The sequence below is a fragment of the Grammomys surdaster genome, unplaced genomic scaffold, assembly GCF_004785775.1.
Source record: "Grammomys surdaster isolate TR1022 unplaced genomic scaffold, NIH_TR_1.0 348, whole genome shotgun sequence".
NCBI classification, from domain to species: domain Eukaryota; kingdom Metazoa; phylum Chordata; class Mammalia; order Rodentia; family Muridae; genus Grammomys; species Grammomys surdaster.
In genome coordinates, this window is record NW_021604767.1 from 5,845,164 (window position 1) to 5,862,181 (window position 17,018).

The window sequence follows — 17,018 nt, forward strand, 5'->3', positions numbered from 1 at the left end:
TTAATGAAGACAGAAATGATTACAGTGACCTGGGAATAGAAGGCAACTGCCATGAGAAACAAGTCTTGCGGGTACAGAGTCACGACTTTAATATTGAGAAACTCATGATAGCACTGGGTGCTGGAGTGGTAGATGTCTGAATTCTAACAGCAGTGGGTATGTGAGGGGGGTATTGTTTTGCACATCCTCTTTATGGAGGCTTTGTGGAAGTTCTAGTATCCTAGAGTCTAGTACAGTGCCCAAGCAGACAGAAAAATTGGAAAGTATCTGTTAAATTAAAGTCACTGTAGCATCTCAGAAAGAGTAATTTTCAAGTTGGACAGATTGGGATCTGAGTTCCTAAGAGATTCACGTGCTGCTTTCTAGACATCACTTATAGCTGTGTGCAAAGTCAGCTGCTTTACTGCTATAGCTGCTTTACTGCTCCAATGCATACTCTTTTTTTTGTTTTGTTTTGTTTTGTTTTTCGAGACAGGATTTCTCTGTGTAGCCCTGGCTCTCGTGGAACTCACTCTGTAGACCAGGCTGGCCTCGAACTCAGAAATCCACCTGCCTCTGCCTCCCAAATGCTGGGATTAAAGGTGTGAGCCACCACTGCCCGGCTCCAATGCATACTCTTAATAACAATTAGTCACCATTTATAGAAACAAAAGGGTTGTTTTTATTGAAGTTGCAACTTGCTTGTCAGACGGCTCTGTGTTGTTCTAGAAGGATTGGAAATACTAGTATGCCGAGAGAGGAGCTAACAAGAATCTGGAGACTAGACTCAGTGCTACTCTTCCATTTGGTAGAACCTTCTGAGTCGTTCTGGAATATTACCAGTCTCCTCCCTCTGCCAGAGGTAGGACTACATTTCCTGTCTTCCTTGAAGTTGTATCTAGTTGTCTGGCTTGTTTCATCCAACAACACTGGAGTGAATGGAGCTTCTGTAACTTCTGCACAGAGGAGCCAGTGTGAGAAACTCCAGGGTTCTCACTTCAAGCACCTGGTGAGGTGGACCTTGTCTGCCTTGACTTTAGGTGGGGATGCAGACCAGACCCATAGCTAGCTTTGACCATATGAGGGGAATATAACTGCTCTCTACCTCTGAGATTTCGAAATTGTGTTAAGCTACTGAGACTCTGGGACTATTTGTAGCTGTTGCATATGTTCTAGTTCATAGTGACTGCTCAAGTAAATTTAGAAACAATAACCTCAGAAAAAAAGAAATTCCACAAGAGTGCCCAGAGAGAAATGAACTTTGAAAATAGCTCTTGAATACTTATTGTAATGGATTAGTTTTCAAATTTTATGTGTGGGGTATGTGTGTGTGTGCATATGTATGTGCATGTATGTGTGCGTGCTCATATGAAGGTACATATAAAGGCAGAGATTGACATCAGGTATTTTCAGTCCCCAACTTGTGTATGTGTGTGTGTGTGTGTGTGTGTGTGTGTGTGGTGTATGCATTGTGTATGTACATATGGAGTCCAGAGCAGAATGCCAGGTGTCTTCCTCTACCAAGGTCCACCTAATTCTTTGAGACAGGATCTCTGACTGAACTTGAAGCTAAGCATGCATGCATGTTCATACGTGCATACATGTGTGTTCAGGGAATACAAATGAAGGTCTTCTCTCTTGTGTAGAAAGTGTTCCTACCTATTGAGCATGCCCCTCCTCCTTTCTCTGTCCCTTATGTTTTGAGTCAGTCTTCATTGAAGCTGGAGCTCACCAACTGGCTAGACTAGGTGACCCGCAAGCACTGGGGATTCCTGTCTGCTTTCCCAGTACTGAGATTACAGATGTGTGCTTTTTATATTTATGCCAGGGATCTAATCTCAGGTTGTACCTCCTCCTTGCAGTAGAAATGTTGCCATTTATAAGTTAAACTGGTGAGATGGTTAGATGGCTGTCTTGTTTATGACCTTACTCTTTCCTTCTATAAATTTGGCTTACTAAAAATATTTATGCGTGTTCCTTATGCTAAAGAATTTATTTTTCTTCATGAAAGGAAGGAAGGAAGGGAAATCTTGTAGTAGTTGGGAAAGCAGAGGCCTCAACAAACAGTGACCCTTATCCAAGCAGTCCTTCAAGAACAATAGCTCAGTTTTAGCTTACATTTCTGTTTCAAGAGTGTGTGCTAACCGTGGGCCTGTTGTTACATTTAGGATCTAGTTTCTGTCTTGTAGTTGCTGGTGTAACCTGACTGTAACTTATGTACCGTGTTGTAGTTAATTTGTTCTCATTATTGTGGTGGAGGAGCCTTTGTTTATCCACTGTGCTTTGTTCGACTCTTGTCTCATTCTGTACTCAGTACATCTGGTCTTAATGAACAAAGCTAGAGTTTTAGAAGCCAAAGTCTATTGCAAGCTGATAAAGGAGATTCTCCTAAATTTCCCCCAGAGTTAATAAGTGACAGTGGAATTTTGTCAGTTTACTTCATTTTAGAAATTGGATAAGAGAAAAGAAAGGTCACCTGCCAATTTCAAAATCTCATGCCACCTCTCTTAGTCTCAGGCACAATACCCTGTTGCATTTGTTCTGCAAGTGTTTGTTAGACCTCAGTGTATACATTTCTCTGCTTTGAATGTCATGGCATAAGAAAAATACACACTGCCTTTCACACTGTGTAACTAAAGGTACCAACACTGAAAGTACAAAACTCATAGTCATTAACCTTTCATGATCTCTCATGAGTGGGTGGCTGCTCTGAAGTATTTGGGGCTTTTAAGATTTAATATGTGCTAATCATTTAAGTTGCTTTTCTCCAAAAAATAAGAAGGAATATCACCCTTAGAAATGGGCAAGTCCAAGAGTCCATACTTCCTAGAGAAGAAAAAATTATGTTTCAAATATTATCAATACATAAAACAAAAATTAAAATTTTCTTCCTTTCTTTTTCCTCTTCCTCCTCCTTCCTCTTTCCCCCCCTTCTTCCCTTTCTCCTTCTTTTCCTCCTCTTTTTTTTTTTTTTTTTTTTTTTTTTTGGCATGGCCTATGTGTGTTAGCCCAGGCTGGCCTTGAATGTTTGTTCTTGATTCCACCCTCTGGGAATGCAGGCAGGTGCCACCATTCCTACTTTTCATATGCTTAATTAGTGTGTCCAGAAAAGAAGATTGTCAACAAGAGTTTAGTTTAAAGGCTTTGGCTTCTATCTTTATTTTCTCTTATTTGTCAAGTTTTTGGTAGCCTGTATTGCAAAGGGTGATAGCTGTAGGTGGTAATGGTTTATAGTGGTTTATCTTGCAAGGTTTGTTCCAGCCCTTAGAAGACTCAGTGTTACAAATATGGTTGGAACAGCTTATTTCTAGGGCTATAGAAAAGTAAATTTAGTAACAAAATTAAGTACCGAACACATTAGATTGTGCTAAAATATGGTATGTAAAACTATTGAGTCTTACTGCTTTTAACCTTCCAATAAGGTAGGTATTAGAAAGAAAACCAATTCCAATATTTAAGAATCTCGGTAACTTTCAGAGAATTCAATTTGCACCCTTAGTGTTTCCTGTAACATCATCTTAGTAGAATGAGTTTATAGATCATTTGTCTTTACCTTAGAGCCAGTGATAACTGTTGGGGAGCTGTTAAAATATTTCTCTGCCTATGGGGCTAGATCTTATGGGTGAATTTTTATTTACACATGAATGATAAATAAATGTGTAAATAAATGTAATTTTAAAAATTGTTTGGTTCTTGGAAGTTTCAGGCACTTGAATAATGCTCTCCAGAGCATGGTACGAATGGCTGCCAGCCCATAGCTGACTGACTCTTATTACCTGGCTATCTTATGATGTTCATTTTCCACTTACCTTAACATTTTCAGAGACCTTCATGACTACTGTCATGACACATGTTTTGTTTTCTTTTTTTAAAAAAATTCTGATTTACAGTTCTAAATTAGAAACTTCCTTCATCCACTCCCTCCTTGATAAAAATGAGGACTTTATTCTCTGCTTGAAAACAACAGTCTCATATTTTTTATCTCCCACAGAAGTGGCTGGAAGTGGCTGCCCTTCTCTATCAAGTCATAGGTCCTGTGTTGCACAAGTGCTGTGGAAAGGTGTTAGTTTGATTCTCTGCCTTTAGGTGCATGGTCTTAAAAAGCTTTGTAAAGAGAAAACTTGTACAACAGCACTTTTTTTTTTTTTTAATAGAAAGTTGGGTTTATAGCGAACCACATTACAGCTCCTCCTGCCTGGAAGTTGCTCCTTCATTGAGTCTGGACAGCAGCAGAAAAGGTCCTGATGCTTTGAGAAGCCCCTACTGCCTTTCCCACCCACTAGTCCAGATGATGCAAGTCTTCCCTGTAGTGGTTTTTCTGTCTAGAACACAGCCTGTGGCCCCAGCCTCCTGCCAGTCAGGGCATATGGACCATACTGCTGCCAGACATTCCTCTGTGGCCTGGCAGATATCTCAAGTTAGCACACAGCTTCCTGTGAAATACCTCACAACGAAATTGATATCAAAATTAAATTGCAGGAGGAGTGACAGAGCACCTGCTTGGCATCTCCAGAGCTGTGTGTTTCATTTCCAATTTCCTGTGCTCTTCTCCCTTTTTTTCCCCTCCCGGCACCTTGTCTCCCTGTAAAGTAAGGGAGATCACAATCATTATAGGGTATCTCATATCACTTCTTCTAAGTCCTAGAAGAAAACAAGGCTTGGACATCACTTGTCATTTGTGTTTTGAAAAGCTGTTGCAATATAATCAGTAGTTCTCTGACAATTATAATACAGTAACTAAGGCCTGGGGTAAAATTCTGAGTTCACCCTTCCTTGCCTAGCATACTGAGCATGAATTTTAATTATGCTAGCCTTCAATGTCCATGAACAGCATTGCTGACAAGTGTTTACCGTATAGTGTTGTGGTGCACTCTGAAGATTCATTTAAAGTGCATTAAAGTGATATTCCGTGCCTTAATAATCTTGACTCATTTATATCATTATCTTGAAATTCTATTTTTCTTAGGATAATATTACTGGAAAAGTTAAATAAAGTGGGCTCAAGAAGTTCTGCCTTCTACTGAATGCCTTCTTTTTACCCTCACTGCCTGTCTTCCCTGCAGAATGTGACAGGCTGAGGCGAGATGGCTGCCGAAGTTCTCAGTACTATTCTCAGGGACCCACCTTTGCAATCAGCTCCAGTCCATGCGACGATTATCAAGATGAAGATGCAGAAACAGACCAAAAGGTGAGGCCAAATTCAGCGTCAACATCTGCATCACACCCCATAGCACAGGAAGCTGATAGACTCAGAATAAACCCTTCATTTTAGCTGAGTACTGTCATGTCATGGGTTAATTTCTTGGTTTCTGTGATTGTATCTTGGTGGGAAACTGGTTGGAAGAGCCAATCAGAAGCTCTCAGTAGTTTCTTCAGTTTCTTCTCCAATGTAAATTTATTCTACTTTTATAAAGAAAGAAATTTGAGTTCAGGATCCAAGGAATACACAGAAGCTATACGGACTCTATATATTTGTACATTTTTAGTTACAAAGATGTCTTTCAAAAACGTGTCGCTTTCCCTGTGACCAGGAGCCTCGTCATCTCTCAATACCTCAGCCATAGTGAATGCCAACGATGGCTGCTTCTGAGCGGGAGAGGTCTGTTTGGATTGCAGTTTGAGGCATTCGGGACATGGCAAGTTACCAAACGGCTTAGGCTGCACAAGGTGTAATGAAGAGCATCTGATTCCAGCAAATATCACACTTCCAGAAGTGCTTGGGATGGGAGCTCTGTTCGAAAATGAAAGTTGTTGACAGAGCAGAGGGTGAGGGCGACTCATTAGAAAAGAGACCCTGAAGGGCACACATCCTGCTTCTTTCCTCTGGCTAATTGTGCTAGAATAATTAGCCTAATTGTCCTTATGCAAGAACTTGTACCAAGTGTAAGGCTTTACAATCTGTTTAAGGGATGAAGAAAGGTAGTTTGCTAATGAGAGCCACAGGTCCTTGACAGTGAATGTGGTAATGTAGTACGGAAAGAAAAAAAAAAAATTATTCTCAATTGTTTGTGCTGCATATTTAAAAAGCAAACAGACATGCCCTGAGGAAAAGTGCTGTCAGCAGAGAGGATTTTGAACTTCTAGAAAAAGCCTTTATGTTCCAACTGGAAATCAAAGAACAAGTCATCCCTCTTTGTTCTTGTGTTTAGCTTTTTCCTTCAGTGTTCAGTGCATGAAGGGTGAGCCATTACAGGTGCCAAAATGCTTCCTGCAAGTGGATAGGGGGTTCTCCAGGTGCTATGAGAGGCTGCATTTGATGGTGTGTTCATTGATTCTGGGAAACACGCACAGAGGCCTTATTGTCTTAGAGAAAGGTCACTGGGTGCCTCTTACATAAAATTTATCCTTGGAGTGATGGGTTGGATTGGAATTTTGGCAATAAATGGTTGGCCTTGGTGGTAGTAACAGAAACTGGAGCTGTCTTTTCTATTTCCTGTTATTTTCTGAACTGGCACCCTGGGGATGTTTTAGGCTTTGTTAAAGGAAATACTTAAATCAAAGGAAGACTTTGAAGAAAACAGCTGGAGCCTCCCTCATTGCTGTAACTGTGAACAGGAGGCTCATTTGCTCATTTAAACCCAATGCAGAGAGCACAGGCTCTAGGTGGCTTCTCCACCTGTACAGGCTGGTTCCTCTGCTTTCTTACATGAGCTTTGGTTTCTGTAACTGTAAAGAGATGAAACCACGTGTGGTTCATGGGGGACAACGCTGGTTCGCATCTGCTCTCCCGTGTAATTATTAATAGCACTGTTTTTGCTTTCAAAAGCATTGGAGTTTGAGATAGATGATATCACTATGCTATACACCCCTCGCCCCCAGAGTGTTTATAAAGTTAAGTATATGAATGCCTGTGAAGAAGCCCTGTGTACAGTGCTCGGAACAACATACCTTGTGCCTGGATAATGGTGATTACTTTTAGTAAACTTTTCAAGGCCAGACATCAAAGAAAGTGCCACAATAGACAATGTCTGTTTTATGAAAATTTGGCCATCCTCCCAATCATCCTGTCTCTGATTCTGCCCACATGGAGCTTTCTGCCTGAAGCAATGGATTTGAGTGCTTTTGGCAGCTACTTAAAAATGGTCTGATTATCCTGACTTCACAGGTCCTCTGTGTGTACAACTCTATCACGAGGCAGGCAGTTCCTTACTTTATAATCCTGGCCACATACTTTAGAACATCTCCAGAATTTGTCCCTTATCACCTTCCATTTTCCATAAGAATCCCATGAAATAGGTGCTTTGATGCTTGTTACTGAAATTTTAATGATTTGGAAGCTAAGGCTCAGAAATAGGGAATACTTTCAAATAATCACACAATCCCTAGACAGCATCAGGGAGGGGATGAGTTAAGAGCTTCTCAGATTCAAATTCTTTTCATTGTATCATGTTACTTATTAAAAAGATGACATTACTAACTGTACTCACCCCTCTCCCCCATTTCTGCATGATTGTAATGCCTGCTTCTGATGTCTCTCCATCTCTGACTTGCCTGATATTCATAGTAATGATTCTGGAGGGTTTGAGTGAGAAGTACCACGCTGCACCTTCAGTCTGTAAAGAGAATCTATTGCTGCAAAGGGAGGATTGAAATGAGTGATAAACAAAGCAGAGGCAGAAGACCAGTTACTGGGCTGGTGCAGTAACCAGGGTGTTAAAAGCTTTTATTAGTCATTGTACTGTCTACTTTTGTATGTCAGCTTGAAACAAAGTCGACAGAGAGAAGGAAGCCTCAGTTGAGAAAGGGCCTTCAGCTATAATGTGTTTTCTCAATTAGTGATCAATAGGGGAGGGCCTAGCCCATTGTGAGTGATGCAATCCCTGGGCTGATGGTCCTGGGTTCTATAAGAAAGCAAGCTGAACCGGCCATGAGAAGCAAACCAGTAAGCAGCACCCCTCCATGGCCTTTGCAACCTTGCTTCCAGCTTCCTGCCCTGTTTGAGTTCCTGTCCTGACTTCTTCAGTGATGAACAACAATGTGGAAGTGTAAGCCAAATAAACCTCTTCCTCCTAACATGCTTTTTATTTATGGTGTTTTATTGCAGTAATAAAACTCAGACTAAGATTGTCATCTTTCACTCGCTATAACAAATACTAAATAACCTGTTGTAAAGGGGCCTGTGGGGCCTGTGGAGAGGCAACATTTCACAGCATCAATGAGGAATGAAACAAAACCATTCACTTGTGACCAGAAGGCAAACATTCCAGAAAAGGAAAGGACCAGAGTTCCATTCTTTCCTTTGAGGGCATCCTCACCATGGCCTACCTCCTAACAATCCAATACTCTTGATAGCATGAAGCTGGAAAACACATGGAGTGGGCGTCCTACAGAGTGTCCTTCTTAACAGAAACCATAGGGAAGACTACCCCTGAGACTCAGCAGGGTTTTCCTGGTCTCTGTTATGTTTATAAACAGATTGGGCCTGGGAGTTGGATCATTCTGAAAGTCACTCACCCCTGGCTTTTTTCTTTAGTCGATGGTAGTACCATGAAACAGCCACATTTGCATATTAATTTTGTGTTCTGCTTGCCTGGGAAATTTGCTCATCAGAGAAGAGAGAGCTCTGAGGAGCTTGGTCAAATGGATTTGCTTTGTGAGTAAGTTGTCACACTGTAGCCTGCTCTGGGGTTCCTCCCATGGCAACCAAAACTGTGGGGGAAGTTCTGCCTCACTGTGAAATCTTTAGAGTCTGATATCATCAGCCATCTAAAAGGAAAGTAGGTTAGTGGGCCTGCTGAGCCTCCTCAGGGTGCTAGGGAGACAGACGAGGGGTGTTTGTTCCCAGTCCTTGGTCGTATCACATAATAAATGAGCTCCTCTGTTCTCCATCAGCCTAGACCTTCACTTTTCCTCTGTTCACGGCTTTTTGGGCAAGAATTGGTTCTTGCTACCTTCCAAATTTAATGCTGTGTTTCAAGCTGTTTTTTTTTTTGCTGGAGTAAGCTTCTAACTCACTCGTGGTTCCTTACCAGGCACGTGGCTTTTATACAAAATGCCATGAAAATTCTCAAATAAAATCAATTTTAATATATGTTTGTGTGTGTCTGCACCTTACAGATAGAGAAATAGGTGTTATTAGTCAGACTTAACAAAAATGTCAGAACCGCAAAAATATTGGGACAAGTGGACTTAACATCTGTGGTCTCAACTTCTGATACCTCAGAAATCCAATTGATGATCTTAATACTTAATTTATTTTATTTTTGTACATGTGTGAGTAACCACAGCCACAGTGTGCATGTAGAGGTCAGAGAACAAGTTGCAAGTCTTGGTATTTCTCTTCCTGTGGGTTCCTGAGATTGAATGCAGGTCATCAGAGTTAGTGGCAAGTACTTTACCTGCTGAATCATCTTGCTGGAATTTTCTAAGGAAATTTTGTAGAGATCTGTGTGAGGTCTCATCAGAACATTGGTGCCAAATAAGTTGTCAGGGACACATGCTCAACACATTGAGTGTATTTTTCAAGTTACAAATATTAACCCACATTTTCCGTAGATGGAAAAGAAATTAAGTGGTTTCTTTGTACTTTGTAAGGTAGCAACAATAAAAGTATATTTTGAGGTATTTAATGATATGATTTATATTTTTTATTTCCATGATGTTTTTATAATTGTTATTGTCCTTTTGCAATAAAAGAAAAAAAATGGTTCTTGTCAGTCCATGGGCTTTATTTTTCTAAAATCACATTTCTGTGTCTGCCATGCATTCTATTTAGTAGTCATGATCATGCACATTCATTACATTAAGAATAAGTACCTCCAGGTGCAGAAGGTAAGCAATGCAACTCTTCCTATCAAAGTAAAAAAAGAAAACGTTTCAGAGGCGGCTAGGACTTTGGAGTGTTGAGTGTGTGTTGTACACTGTCCGTGCGCTGATCACGGGCGGGGGAGCGGTGGTCCCGGGGCGTGTTGTTCAGTCGTGCTGGACGGAGCGGACCGCGGAGAGAAAGGCTTCTCATCCCCCTGTCCCGAGAGCTGACAGACAGCGGGAGTGGGGGGGGGGTGCAGGACACGAGCTGGCGAGGGCAGCCACGTGGCTAGCTAGAGTCCCTCCCCCGCCCCGCGCGGACAGGGGCGTGTGGGAGTCTTGACTTACATGAATCCGGAATTCAAGAGACATGTAGAGATTTAAGATGCATTGATTTATTAACAGACGGCGGGTTTGGGTGGTGTGGAGCTTTCCCGAAAAATGTTGGAATGGGTTTGCTTATATTAGAAGCCGGAGAGAAGGGCGGGGCCAGGGAAATCTTGAGGCAGAGACTTGTTCCCCCGCCCTCTACTTGGGACATGGAGACCTGTGCAGGGCTCTGGGGGCGTGGCCGAACACCCAGGATTCTACAGTCCCACAAGTGTGTCCCTTTGCTGTTTTTCAGATTTGTGTCAGTCAACTAGTTAAAGGGATGGGTATTTTGCAGGAAGTTCGTTTCAAGGCACTAAACAGTGGTAGCATTAATCTTGTGTCTGAGATGATGGAGTGACATCTTTCTGTATTTCTATTTCATTTGTATCCCCTTAGAAACTTTCCTTACATGCCAGAAGGCATCCAGATATACCATTGAAAGCTGGAAAATCGCCACAAATTCAAAGAAGCCATGAGAAAGAGCTGACAATATAAGTTCCTTTGTCAAATAACATGAAATGAAGCTCTATAGCAGTTTAGGGGGATTGGCTAAAAGAGGTTGAGTTGATCTGGGAGCTGCTTACACAGGTATCTCCGTTGGGAAGGTTCACCACCCTTTATTCTTCAATAGGATTCTCCTTAAACACCTTATTTCCATGGTGATACTTCAGTTCAAACTCTATAAACTTGGTTGGTCCTTTGACATTTATTATATATCTTAAATAGCTATCTCTTCATAAGAACCAGCCACTCTTTTGTTGTTCTTTTGATTTTGCTCTTGTTCTTAAGCATGGTGCATTTATTTTGAGTTCTTGGGTCACCCTCATTACAGAACTGGCTGCCCACAAGCTCTTGTGAAGTCTTGCATAAAATGTTTGCCAACACAGCTTTCTCGATTACACATCTTTAGGTGTTGCAGGAGAAGAGCATTGAAGAAGTGGGGATGCCAATCTGTATGTAAATATCATCATGGAATTCTGATGAGGCCCAGAGCACCACATTAGTCAGCCTCTTAAAACTTAACAATTTCACATTGATATTTTTTGTAATCCATATAGATGGCTTTAGAAGCACACAAATAGTTAAACAGTGAAATGATTCTGCCATTTCAAACCATTCCTTCAGGTCAAAGCCTGAGGAAATAAGATTGAAGCTAGAAATTACTTTGAGGGATACTGAATTTTAATACAATTAGAAACTGGTGGGCTTAGCTATGACTTTTCTCTGGGCTTCTAGTGTTCTTCTAAGTCCATATGCTTTCTAAACACGGCTCAGCAAAGAAAACTGGAAGGCTGCAAAGGCCCAGTGGGTCAGCATATTGACATTTTCCAGACAGTGGAAAGGTGAATCATATATGTGGAAGGTCATGTGCAAGAGGTTGTTGCTCTGTTCTTAAAAGGAACCATTCTTGAACTTGTTATAAATTAGTCTAATTTTTTAAATAAACCATATTTGTAACTTTTCCTGCTAAATATACACCCCCCCAATCTCTCTCTGCAGTGTTCTCTCTCTTCATCTGAAGAAGAAAGATTTATCGGTATCAGGAGACCTAAAACGCCAACCTCAGGTGACTTCTCCGGCCTTCATACTCAGACGAACTGGACCAAGTCCCTGCCACTGCCAACACCAGAAGAGAAGACACGGCAGCAAGCCCAGACGGTTCAGGCTGATGTGGTTCCTATTAACATAACTGGTATGGTTGTGGTGTGGACAGAGTCAGGGTGTCTTTGGGAGAGCACTGGTAGCTTTGTTTGCTCTATGTTGTGAACATTTTCTTTATGTATCTGGCCTCCTGTTCTTTGTTTGATGGAGGAAACACCCCAGCTACATATGTGTGTGCATGAAAAATACCTATTGTTTGTTAGATAAGGAGACCGACAACAAATGTTCTGTCAGAGAACGCTGTGGTTCAGACAGTCATTTAAAAGATGGCTTTTGAGTTGCACTGTTCTTAGCTGAGATTTTAGTTACGTAGGAATGTCCTGTAAATGTGGTCCTTAGCATCAAAAATTATATACTCCCATAAGAAATATTTCTAGAAATGAAAAAACAATTTTCGTTATGTTTCTGATTTTCTTACCCTTGTCTGTTCAGATAGAAAAAGAAGGAAATTCTTGAGAGAAAGGCATCGAGTAAATTAATAACCAAAGCATATCTTTAAAAAAAAAACTTAGTAGAATGATAAAAGTATGCCTTAGTTTCTATAATTTGAGTCTTAAACCTCAAATAAAAATCCATTTCTAGCAAGGGAACAACATTAAGAATCGGCACATTGGCTGTACTGTGGCCAATTGCCAGGTTGAATCATCAACCTACTTCGATGATTTAAGGCAATAAGTAACAAAAGACAGCTCCAAGCCAAACTTCACAACTTTAGAAGAACTGTTAAAAAGAATCAAATTTGTCATCTTCATCCTTTCTGCAATCTGCAAAGAGTCAGTGGTATGGGAGGATGCAAAATACAAAATGTTAAAGAGTTGGCAGTAACTGGAAAAGGCCCCGAGTTCAGACCTCAGGGAATGCACACGCATGCACTTGTACACACACACACACACACTAGTAGCATCCACCATCTAAGTATGGTGTATTACATAGAAATAAATGATGACTGTTAGACAAATCCACACAGAGCCTGGTCCCAATGTCCTTAAATTGGGCTGACCAAAAGGAAGCTATTTAATTAACAATTAGGATGAAACTCCATAGCATCCTTCTATCTTCTGAGGATATTGCTGTTAGAAGGCTTGTTCCCATGGTACTCTTAAACTTTGCAAGGGCTAATAACATTTAGATATGATGTATTTAAAAAATATCTTAAAGTATATTTGGAAGTTATGTTTAGAATTTCTATGGAAACTTGATTAATAAGTCATGAATTATTTTCAACCCTATGTATACTTTTTATATTTTTACAAACTTAAGCCTTAAAGAAACAGCATGACATTTTAACATTTTGTTTGTAAATAGCATTGCTGATCTCCATGAATGCACCTTCCTTTCACCTAGCTCATATCTTTAAAGTATTATGTTTTTAAGTAGCTCTGCTGCAGAACAGTATGATTGTTACTGCCTATTTCATTAACCATTGGTATGTTTATATTCTCTACAAGATGATTAAATGAGAAGACATTAATTATATAGGATTAAAAGCATCAACATAATATTATAAACTATACATTTTTGCTGTGAAACATGACAACCATTAAAGGGATTGAAGTAAAAGATCCCGCCTTGAAGTGGGGCTAGTAAAAATAGAGTTTTCAAGCATAAAGAAGTGTTTGTAGTGAAGTACATCCTTCCAGATGGATCACCAAGTTGTTTCTCTGAGCTTCTATTCTTACCTGTTTGGCATCTAAGTAGATTGGATTTCGTAGATATCAGAGGAGGCTTTTGAATGCTGCTCCTCGTACAAGGTGAATGAATGCTAACAGTGATGCAGCGGGCAGCCTGAGTCCTAGAAAACACAATCTGTTTTTCATTGAGTTGTTAGCATTTCCACAGTATGTTAATGCATATTTAACAGTTAGGTACCTGTCAATTTGTTTTCTGGATCTGTGTGTTCACATAGACACGCACTTCTAAAGTATGCATTTCTCTTATCTGGTCTAAAGAAGCCATAAGTTTAAAGCTTTCAATTTGGGTGGTTAGACTGGTGCAGGTTCTTCCTCAGCCTCCTGCTCTTTAAATTATATCTTTCTAAAATTCCAAATTTCTTTAGATAGAAATGCTATTCCTTGTAGGAAATAGTTGCATACTTATTAATCTGAGTGATTATGACCCTCTAACTTGACTCTCGTAAGGCTTTGGAAAAACAAATCCCAATATGTACAAGGCTTCAAATCCAGAGTAGAGCCTATCAGGCCTAGGGATGCAGAACAGAAACACAGTGAGCCACTAGCCTGAAAGAGGATTTAATCCCTTTAGTTACAGTCTTGTAGAGACTTGGTATGTTCTAAAGGTTAAGGAGGGGAAATGTTTTAAATAAAAAGAACACGTGACTATACCCCATCATTTGCCACGTGGATCAAGTCTTCTACCTAAAAGATAAATGTGTGGATCAACACATTCAGAAACCATTTGCAAACTGTTTTGCACTAATGTTTGAGCTGACGCTGTGTAGGAGAGAAAGAGAGCAATTCAGTTGAACTGATAATTATCTCCTAATTACATGGCACTGGACATTAGGTGAGTGCTGTTGTTGATGCCAGGGTGCAGAAGTCAGCCTCTACTTAATGAACTGTGACATAGCCTTTTAAGGTCACAATGTGAATACTTTTGCCCATTTTTAATACCATAGAAGGAGTATCTTTTTTTCTGCTGCAGGAAACTAATAAAACACTGAACAACTTCCGTTTTTAAGTCCTGACATTTCAGCAGGTCTGAAATTCCTTCTGTTTTTCTCCAATTGGAGCAAAGTTGCAAAGATTTTCAAATTTACAAGCATTTATTAGATCACTCCTCAGTAGATGATATTTGTTTTAATGAGACCAGGTCCACATGTCATTCCTATGTGTATATCTACCACCTAACCACTTTGAAGCTATGGTAGCATTACTGAGCAAGAATGACAATTTTGTACATTTCTCATGCTTAAGAGGATAGAAGTATGTGAATACATGTTTTTAATCTCATTTTAAAGATAGCAACTATGTAAAAAGGCTAAACACTGCAAAACTTCCTTTAATCAAAATGTGCAGAACAGACCAGTCTGTAACTGATTCTGTCAGGGACAGTATTATTTTCTAGTTTCTCATAATGTGCTAATCTGCTTGAATTCTGGGTTAACTCTGTGGGTGTGGTATTGGGGCCCCATTGTCTGAAATGGGAATCACTTTAAAAGATGCTGATAGGAAGTGGGGATGTAGCTCGTTGATAGAGCACATGCCCACCGTGTGTGAGATCCTGGTCCAAGCCCTAGCTCCTTAAAAATGTTCTGAACAAGAAAGGAAGAGTTTGGCTTTGACAATAGCAGTGTTGCTGGCTCTCATTGTGATGAAAGTACTTTATCATTATAAGGTTTTGGTTTCCATTAAAATTGTCTCTCATACTATAATGCAATGGTTCTCAACCTTCCTAATGCCATAGTCCTTGAATATAGCGCCCCATGTCATGGTAACCCCCAACCATAAAATTATTCAATTGCTCCATCATAACTGTTATTTTTCTACCGTTATGAGTCATAGTGTAAATATCTGATATGCAGCTCCCATGAAAGGGTCATTCAACCAACCCCAAAGGGGTTACAGCCCACAGGTTGAAAAACACTGCTGTAATGATTTCACACCCCATCCAAATTACTAGCCTCCTTGACCAACATTTGGTAAGCTCAGACTTGGACTTGCCATTACACACTACCATGATACTAGTCTTTGTGGGGTGACTAGATGAATACAACCTCCCTATTGCCATTAATACACACCAATACAAAGATTAATCTTTGTGATCAAAGTACTTTATGAAGCAGTCACTAGTCAGGTGATTTGTTCTCAAGTGATGAAGAATCATTTTGCGGTGTGTTATTAACATTCTGAAGTGTGTAGAGGGTGCCTTCGCCTGAAGGACACACAGCAGATGCTGGAAACAGCCTTCTGATGATAATGTGCTTTTCTTCTTCTTTTGCTCCTCAAGTCTCCATCATTCATGTGACTGTCTAACCTCATTATTAATACTTACCATTTTACAAGCTTCTGGAAGGATGCGTGTGAGCGGTGTTGGCTTGCTTGACGATAACATTGCTTTGCTTGTTCTACTATTCTACATTAGGGGAGAATTTCGATCGTCAGGCCAGCCTTCGGCGGTCTCTAATTTACACAGACACTCTGGTAAGACGACCGAAGAAAGTCAAAAGGAGAAAAACTATTTCAGGAATCCCTGACATCATTCAGAAGGAGCTAGGTATGGCTCACCAGCATTGCATTCTGTCGCGTTTCCTTGCTGCTTGAATTTACCACACTAACCTCATGTGGGTGCTCTCAAATCCACACGTTCTGATAGCCAGCTTCTGGAAGAGGTCTTAGGTGAATGTTGCACCCTGTGCAGGTGAGCTGCTTTGGAAAAGAAGGATGGGGAAGAGGGTTATGGAAACTTAGCACAATGGAAAGCAAGAATTTCATTATCATCTCCAGAGACCTTGAGCATTGGTTATATCTATGATTCAGTTTATTTTTCATCTAGATCTTTTATTTGGATCTTGGGTTCTCACAGATGAAAACCTCATTCTAATCCTAGCAATGCTGGTGGTGTGAATCCTGGCAATGCTGGTGGCGTGTCATAGAGGTAGCAGTCTGAGGTGATTTAATAGTAAATGTCAGTGCTAGAGAAAGTGGTTACCTGAGTTGATCCCTGGAACTAACATAGCAGAAGGAGAACCAACTCCCGAAAGTTGTGCTCTAACCCACACATGTGCCAAACATGGCACACATGTAATAAGTACATTTAACAGAAGTATAAAATATGGTCATAATACTTCCATCTGAAGCAAACAATTTCATAGCTTTTGTTTAACTTAGAAACAAAGCAGGCTGGAGGAGTTGTTTAGCTCAATGTCTGCTTCCCCGTTGTGTTCGTACTTGTTTTTCCAAATGCTGTATAATGCTTTTGTGCTTCTCCTGCAATCATTTCCTCCCCTTGTGTATCAGTGGTGCCCAGCAGGAGAGTCTGCAGGGCCAGCTTAGCAGAGCTCCAGCAGCAAGCTGCTGGGGTTTGAATCCGACTCCCTCGTTCATTCCCTGAGGAGTAACCGTACACACGTAATTCCATCTCTCTGCACCCTCTTCTTCATTCTACAGATGGGATGGTGACCTTAACAGAGTTCATTGTTTGAGGACCAAATGAATTTATTTCTGGGATGTACCTAGTCCCTGGCGCACTGTAATGGCCACTGTTACTTTGAGGGACAATGTTACTCTATTGAAATTCAC

The 17,018-nt window shown here is 40.5% G+C and overlaps 1 protein-coding gene across 1 annotated transcript in view; it reads left to right on the forward strand.

The window, feature by feature from the left end:
- Nucleotides 1–17,018, forward strand: part of Nhsl1 (NHS like 1) — a 118,532-nt gene that overhangs the window by 86,739 nt on the left and 14,775 nt on the right. Inside the window, exons 3-4 of the mRNA XM_028779219.1 lie at nucleotides 5,043–5,167; nucleotides 11,599–11,791. Coding sequence (XP_028635052.1) covers nucleotides 5,043–5,167; nucleotides 11,599–11,791 — 318 coding nt within the window. The remainder of the gene's footprint in view (nucleotides 1–5,042; nucleotides 5,168–11,598; nucleotides 11,792–17,018) is intronic.